The sequence below is a fragment of the Charadrius vociferus genome, unplaced genomic scaffold, assembly GCF_000708025.1.
Source record: "Charadrius vociferus isolate BGI_N301 unplaced genomic scaffold, ASM70802v2 scaffold274, whole genome shotgun sequence".
In the NCBI taxonomy this organism is placed as follows: domain Eukaryota; kingdom Metazoa; phylum Chordata; class Aves; order Charadriiformes; family Charadriidae; genus Charadrius; species Charadrius vociferus.
Genome location: NW_009647944.1, coordinates 1,260 through 9,465, shown reverse-complemented (window position 1 = coordinate 9,465; position 8,206 = coordinate 1,260). Strand labels below are relative to the sequence as shown.

General features: G+C 51.5%; 1 protein-coding gene across 1 annotated transcript; it reads left to right on the top strand.

The window, feature by feature from the left end:
• Positions 1-1,054: 1,054 nt before the first annotated feature.
• ZBTB7C (zinc finger and BTB domain containing 7C) lies at positions 1,055-7,934 on the top strand. Its single transcript, XM_009883242.1, has 2 exons — positions 1,055-2,229; positions 7,298-7,934. The coding sequence occupies exons 1-2, from the start codon at positions 1,055-1,057 to the stop codon at positions 7,932-7,934; spliced, it is 1,812 nt and encodes a 603-aa protein (XP_009881544.1).
• The last annotated feature ends 272 nt before the right edge of the window (positions 7,935-8,206 follow it).

Here is an 8,206-nt window from a genome sequence, read left to right as displayed (position 1 = left end):
AAGGGCTGCTGGAGCCATGTGAGAGAGGAAACATCTTACAGATAAAAAAAAATGGCCCCAAAAAATCAGGTTTTCCTTTTGGGTGTGGGCTTTTTGCTTCCGAATTTCCCTTTGAAGGTGGAGCTGCTCTGGCAGGGGAAGGTGTCTGCCAGATGCACGGGGCATTTGATACCATGCTAGCAAGTCCAAACAGGATGGGGAATGGAGCAAGCTCAGCTCATGGGTGAAGATAGCAGGCAGCCATCTGCCTCTGGCCAAGCCCTTGCTCTCTGATTGGGATCCTGGTTGCCCTTCTCTGAGCGTTTAGGTACACCGTGACCTTGCTTGCTTGCCTCCCCCATTCTCAGATCCCTTGCGAAGACATCCCTGTGCAGGTCGTTCATGTGCTATGGGGACCTGGCATAGCTTCCAGGCATAAGGTAGCAGGGGAACACAGAGCTGGAGACCTCCTGGTCCATAAAGACTGTTCTCCTGCTGTAGCAAACAGCCATGACCAGCAGTCCATCCTATTTGGGACATCCAGTTGTACCAGTCCCAAAAACAATTGCGTAGGTGAGATGGGCACTCCCTGGTTCATCTTATTTAAGCTGAGGAGGTGCTGGCACTTGGCAGTGTGAAGAAATACAGCATCACCCTTTCCCCACGTAGCTCCTGGCAGGGCAAATCCAACATGTGCCTGGAAAGATGTTGGCTCTTGGAGGACATGGAAGAAATGCGGTGGGGAGGGAACTGTTGCACAAGGTTCCTGGGGGAGGGATGTGAAAGAGAAGAGGGAGGTTGTGGTGGTTATGAAAAGGTGAATAGGGTGGGAACCGAGGAGAGAAGTATGGAGAAAAAGAAGGAGAAAAAGGTCAAACCACAGAGGACCTGGAAGGAGTTGAAGGTGACATGGAGATGCACTGGGGCAGTGCAAGCAGGAGGTGATTACAGAGGTCCAAGTAGGGTAGGGGAGAGGAGGACGTAGAGAAGGCAAGGTTGTTTTGATGCCACTCATTGAGAACCCCCTGCTAATTCCCTACTGTCTGTGTTTTGTCCTAGGGCACTAAATGAGAATATGGCCAATGGCATTGAAGATCCTATCGGGATCCCATTCCCGAACCACAGCAGTGAAGTCTTATGTGGGTTAAATGAGCAGCGGCATGACGGTCTCCTCTGCGATGTCATCCTCATTGTCCAGGACCAGGAGTACCGGACCCATCGGTCTGTCCTTGCTGCCTGCAGCAAGTACTTCAAAAAACTCTTCACTACCGGCACTTTAACAGACCAGCCCTATGTTTACGAGATTGACTTTGTCAAGCCTGAAGCACTTTCTGCCATCCTCGAGTTTGCCTACACCTCAACCCTCACCATCACCACCTCAAATGTCAAGCACATCCTCAGCGCTGCCAAGATGCTGGAGATCCAGTGCATTATCAATGTATGCCTTGAAATCATGGAGCCCGGCAGAGAGGCGGAAGAGGAAGATGACAAAGAAGATGAAGATGATGATGAAGATGAAGATGAGGAGGAAGAGGAGGAGGAGGAGGAAGTGGAAGATTTTGTCAATCAGGAGAACCTAACCGATGTCCAAGAAGTAAGCTGTCACCAAAGCCCTTCTAAGTCTGATCTTACCGAAGAAGCATATACAGAAGCACCTAAAGACTTTCCAAATCACTACCCAGCCAATAACTCCTCTGGACACTTGGGCGTCATACGAGACTTCTCCATCGAGTCCTTGTTAAGGGAAAACTTGTACCCTAAGGCGAACATCCCAGAAAGGAGGCCAGCTCTCTCTCCTTTCACCCCTACCTTCTTCCCCCACCTGTGGAACGGCAATTTTAGCTCTTTCTCCCAGCTCGAGGAGCCACAAGTAGACAACGGCCCCTTGGATCTCGTCATCAAAAAAAGGAAGATCAAGGAAGAAGAGGAGAAGGAAGACCTGCCTCCGCCTCCTTTCCCTAATGACTTCTTCAAGGATATGTTTCCCAACACCCCAGCAGCTCCCTTAGGGCATATTAAGGCAGAGACTGACTATAGCGCTTATCTCAATTTCCTAAGTGCTACCCAATTTGGAGGAGTTTTTCCCCCGTGGCCCCTGGAGGAAGAGAGGAAGATAAAGCCCAAGGCATCCCAGCAATGCCCCATCTGTAACAAAGTCATCATGGGAGCCGGCAAGCTGCCCAGGCACATGAGGACCCACACGGGAGAGAAGCCGTATATGTGCAATATCTGTGAAGTCCGCTTTACCAGGTGTGCGTTGGTTCCCTCTGCCACCCATGGCCATGTGCGGGGGGGTGGTGGTGGTTGGAGGGACCACATCATGGCTGATTCCTAAGCTACACATCTCTTTTTCCCCCTCCAAAAAACGTAGCAAAGAAAGCAGGACATGATCTCTCTCCCTTTGGGGAGAAAAAGGGAGGAAGGGAGGGTGGAGGAAGAAAACAAACCTACTGATTTTGGTGGGTTGTGGATCGCATCCACAGCTCACTGGATCCGTCCACTCGCTGGACAAAAGCTTAAATAAGTAACAGGATGTTTTCAAACCCACCATAGTTCACCACAGCAGGACCAGAGGGAGCTGGAAAACAGATGGTCAACCAGCCGAGGAGGCTTCATTTCTAATGTGCTGGGAGATGCGTTGAGTTGGGAGGGCCGTTTAGCCGCGCAATGTAATTAGTTTGGGTTTGCACATTTTGGCATCCGTGTAGACCACAACCAAGTTGCATATGTTTAGACATGACAGTGTCTGGGCTTTCTGAGGCTGGAACGGTCCTAATTATTATATGTTAGTAGTGAGGTGGATGTAGGTCTCTTCTCCCAAGTAGGACTAGAGGAAACGGCCTCAAGTTGTGTCAGGGGAGGTTTAGGATGGATATTAGGAAAAATTTCTCAGTGAAGGGGTTATCAAACATTGGAACAGGCTGCCCGGGGAAGTGGCGGGCTCACCATCCCTGGATGTATTTAAAAGATGGGTAGATGTGGTGCTGAAGGACGTGGTTTACGGGTGGACTTGGCGGTGTTAGGTTAATGGTTGGGCTTGATGATCTCAAGGGTTTTTTCCAACCTAAATGATTCTATGATTCATCACCCTGAACACTGGCTGCCCAAGAGCCTGGCACCTTGACTCCCTCCATGGTCAGTGGAAAGAGATCAGCACCCTCAGAGAAGTAGAGGAGGAAAGGGGATGAGCAGGAGTCATCCCTGACCACAAAGACAACCTGCAGGACTTAGATTAGGGCACCTGATTTTTAGGTATCTCAAGTTAGGTGAGTCCAGCCCCGATACGGGCTGCTCCAAGGCAGGTATGACTGGCCAGATCCACCCCTGGTACCAGTTCCCAGCCTTGGGACCTCTCTTCGTCCCAATGGACCCCTCGACGGTAATAAATCAGAGCGGGCTGTGCAAATCTCATGCTGCAGCTTGCAACCCTCCTCTGAAAAGCCAGGCAAATTTAATCGGTGAGCGGAGACAAATAGATTCCTGGACCTGCTCTTGCTGGGTATAATTAATATCTAATGAGTACAATCTTTACCATAATAATAAAGCTTTCTGACAAGAGCATGGTATTTCAGCTCCTGGCTGTGTGTGTGAGAGAGAGAGAGCCCTATTAGGCTGGGGCGAGCAAACCAGAGGAAAATAACATGCACAGTAGGCAAAGGCGAGCTCCTGACAATGGCCGGACACCTGGGGTGCTCCCGCATTCAGCCTGTCTTTTCTTCTCCCCGTCCCTGTGATAATATTCGAGTGGAAGTTATGCAGATGACGAGGATTTGACCTGAAAATACATTTCCATGCTGCACTCCATTAAGGCACCAGACACCGTATTATAATGCGGGGAGCATCGTGCCTGGGGCGGGCGTACGTGACGTGAGCCGGCTCACCCTGGTATTTGCAGGGGAAAGGCCACTGCTTGCTGCTAATTCCCGCCTGCGGGAATTTGGAGCTGGCTCCCGCTGGGGCTGCATCCCCAGTTAGCGCTGGGGCGTCACCTCCGGGCTTTGCCGGGAGGAGCAGGATGGATTCGGCCCCGGTGAGCGTGGCTGCATCCCGGGCTGGAGGGACCACCTAGTCAGCCCCATCCTGCGGTCCCCGTGGCTCTCCGGGGTGGGATGCTGCAGATGCTAATTGCTGATGAGGAAATAGCTTGGCTTGACCCGTCCCCGACACCTTCCCTGTAACGGGAATAATAAAGCTGAGTCCTCCCAGAGGGCTCCCAAAGTCCTTTACAAGCACGGGCAGCGTCGTTGGCTTCGTTTGGGGAAACCGAGGCACAGAGGGATGTCGGTACTGACTCACAGTCACCGGGAAAGTTAGTCGGAGGGATTGGGTGGGAATTCAGGTATCCTGACACCTAATCCGGACAGGTGAAATCAGCATCTCGGAGGTTAAAAGCTCCACGCAGAGACGGTCTATCATGTCCCATTACTAACACAGGGTTAAACCCCACAGCCGTATTCTCACCCCCCTCCCCGTATTCTCAACAGCTTCTAAATACAAAGCAGAGGGGTAGGAGGACTTTAATCCCAGAAAACAATCACAAAGAAAATTGGGACTAACCCAGCGGTGCGGTCTCCCATCATCACTCACGAAAACGAAGCCGTTCGTTTGGGTCACCCCCCACGGAGCTGAAGGCTGGAAGGTTGTTTGGTTTGGTTTTTTTTTTCCTTCTTTAACACCCTGAGCAAAGTGAAAATTCAAAAAAAAATTGGTTTATTTTTAAATGCATTTGGAAGTATTTTGAATAGCACGCAGTTCTTTGGGTTTTTGTAATGATTTTTATTTTTTTGGCCATTTTCAACATTACTCGAATGTGAGAGCTCTCCTTTAGGGGAAAGTGTATTTAAGCAAAGTGGAGTGATTTGAGATGTAGAAAGACATCTCTGCTGGGATTTCCTGAACACCGCCGCTTGCGTTCCGTGTTTTGCTCTCAGGGGGAATCTCACGCTTCCCAAAAGCATCGGGTTCGCCGTGCACGGTGCCTTCGCCAGGGAGATGCAAACCCAGACGGTCCCCTTAGGGTCCCCAGGGAATGAGGGTGCAGGGTAATCCCAAATGGGATTTCTGGATGTATCACTCCTTTGCATTATTTCGGAGCTGGAGGAACTGCGGAGGAGCAAATTTACTGAGGGAAATGGAGAAAATACATTTTCCTGGGTGAGGGTTCCCCCAACCTCCCCATCGCATCCTTCCCACCAGCGGAATCCTGCATCCCATGGTAGGGTCCCCACGGGCACCTGGATCTGCCACTCCCGACTCCCAGGGACATCTGATCACAGGAAGCAGGACTTCATTTAATAGCTCATTAATTTTTTCCTTAAACAAAGGCTGCTCAGCTGCTAGTCTGCTGGTTTACCCTGCTAAAACACTGGAGAAAACGGCAAATATTTCAGCTTTTCCACCAAGACAACCCCAGAGTGCTCAAGGAGAAACTGTTCCAGCCAGAAAGGTTAACATTATTTGTTCCTATTATTTGTGTTGTGACAGCTCACAGAGCCCTAATCGCTCTCCTAATGCAATTGCATTAAGGTTATTCACACACACAGAGTGTGGTCCTCCTTCGGAGAGGCTGCGAGCCGAGCTCCCATCCCGCAAAACCCGCGTTTCCCACGCCGCGTCCTCCCCAGGGCACTTCACCGCAGCCGGAGCATCTCACCCCCACCCCCAACCTTTGAGCTTTCCCAGGTAGAGCCATAAAACCTCTCTTCCATCCCACAGAGATGCTGCCGGGGCAGGGAGGATTGAGTTTCTCCCCATCTGCTGCCAGAGATGGGTAATAGCCTGGAAAAAAAAAAAAAGCTCTGCCTGTATTTATGTTATACAATCCTGGCACGCTGCGTGTTTATGGGGAAAAGCGATCCTGCTGGGTTAAACGTTACATATATAGGTTTAAATTATATTATAGGTGGGGCTCGTAGCTCCGCTTTTTATTAACATTGCCCAACGCTTCGCATGACGAGCCCCCACGTTCATCTGCTTACGGTTTCGCTGGGCGTCATGTGTTCGGGATGAGATTTTCCACGTTGTTCGGTCGTGGGCACCGGCAGGGGAAACGTGCCCGTGTGGAAATCTTGGGATAACAGCAGCTTTGAGAATTTCCAAGTGGGAAATTGGGATGAGGACCTGGGAATGGCCAACACCGGCGTGCTGCCGGTCATGTCCCCGACGACTATTTCAAGGTGCAGATGGGGGCAGGGTGGTAGAAATTAGTGCAAAGGCAGCGCTTTGCAAGTTCTGAGGGCTTGACCTGCCAGCATAAATAGATTTTTTGGGGTGGTTTTTGCCTTTTTTTTTTTTCCACACACTCACGTATTTTATATATAATAATGACAGGACTGCATATATTCTCCGTATTCATAGCCACATTACTAACGTCCTGGAGGGATCATAGTGAAAGCATTTCAGAAAACAATAGGAATTCTCCCACTTTGCTGTTTACTAACTCGAACTCCGCTCGTGCAACCCAGGCACCGCGCGTGCTTGGCTTGGTTCAGCTGCGGTCAGCTTTGCTTTTTATCATCGTATGCCTTCGCTGTGATTATTGTAGGCGGCAGAAGGAAACACTTATTTGTTAAGAAAAAATAAAATAAAAAAATAGCGTTGGACTGCCAGCTTGGGAAAATATTCTTGCTGCTTTTTAGATGTTCCCCTTAAAAAAAAATATATATATATAGGTAAATAAGTGCTATTGGGGTGGGTATTATGCTGTTCCGTGGCTGTATTTAAAAAAACTTCTCCAAAAATGTGTGTGTGAGGCTGGATGTGTGCTGGCCTTAGAGAAGACAGCTGCCTGTCTTCTCCAGCAGCTGCCTGCACCTCTGCCTGCTTCACCCTGCGCGATGCTCCTGCTTCAAAAGAAAGCTCCTGAGACACCCAGTGGTCAGTGCAAGGATAAAAGAAAGGGAAAAATGAGCTCCAGGAGGAACTTCTGTTTAAGCAGCATTGCCCCACAAGCTCAACTAATATCCTTATTTGCCGGCAGGAATAGAGGTGTACTTACTTACATATTTCCATATGGTTTCTTCCAGAGGGTTTTTTTCCCTCCGATTTAGGCTGTTTTGAACTTGTTGGGATGGGCTGCAAACTGCTGATGCGAGGGCTGGGTCTGTGCGATGTTTAGGCGCTGTGGCCCCAGGAAGGAGAAGGTGGATGCAAATGCCAGCCGGCAAGAGCATCCATACGTTGGGCCTGAGCCGTGGCTGGAAGCCCTGGGATGAGCTCCCCACCTTCCCATCACCTTTCCCTCGCCTGATCCAAGGAACAATCCCAACCGCATCCCTTCCAGTCCACGCCGCCTGACCCAGTGCCTTTTCTTTTGCAGGCAGGACAAGCTCAAAATCCACATGAGGAAGCACACGGGGGAGCGGCCGTACCTCTGCATCCACTGCAACGCCAAATTCGTGCACAACTATGACCTGAAGAACCACATGCGCATCCACACGGGCATCCGGCCCTACCAGTGCGAGTTCTGCTACAAGAGCTTCACCCGCTCCGACCACCTCCATCGCCACATCAAACGCCAGAGCTGCCGGATCGCGCGACCCCGGCGAGGACGCAAGCCGGCAGCGTGGAGGGCAGCCGGCTTGCTCTTTGCTCCCGGTGGTCCACCGGTGGAGAAGAGCTTCATGATGCCACCGACATTGGAGGAGATGAGCGGCCACCTCGGCAGCGCGGCCATGTGCCTTCCCGGCCCCAGCCCCAAGCACTTTTTGAGTGGGGCCAAGACCACCTTCAGCTTGCAGGAGCTGGAGAGCCAGTTTGAAGAAACCCAGATGAAGCTCCTCAGGCGAGCCCAGCTGGACATGGAGAGGAACGCGGGCATCTTCGCCTTCGCTCTGGGTCATAACGAAAACCTCACTGCCCAACCCTTCTTCCCCCTTCCCGATCCTTGGAGCACGGGCTTTAGCGGCTTGGCGGGGCTCGGCCACATGGCTCCCATCTCGGAGGCGAGCAACTAAACACGTGCCCGGTCCCACCATGGGTCCGCTTCCTTCCCAACAGGGCGAACGGCTCCCTCAGAGTCCCTGCCTGCCCTTTCGCATCGCCTGGATCCCAAGAAGCTCTCCATCCCCCTCCCACCATGGCCTACATGTGGCTTGGGGCACGGAGCCACCCCCAGGATCAGCAAGTGGGTGGGTGGGTGCTGGCACCATGGCCACCGGCACTTTAGACTCTGCGATGCACTTGGCTTTGGGGTGGTGGGGCACTCGCTGCCCCATCCAGCTGCCCA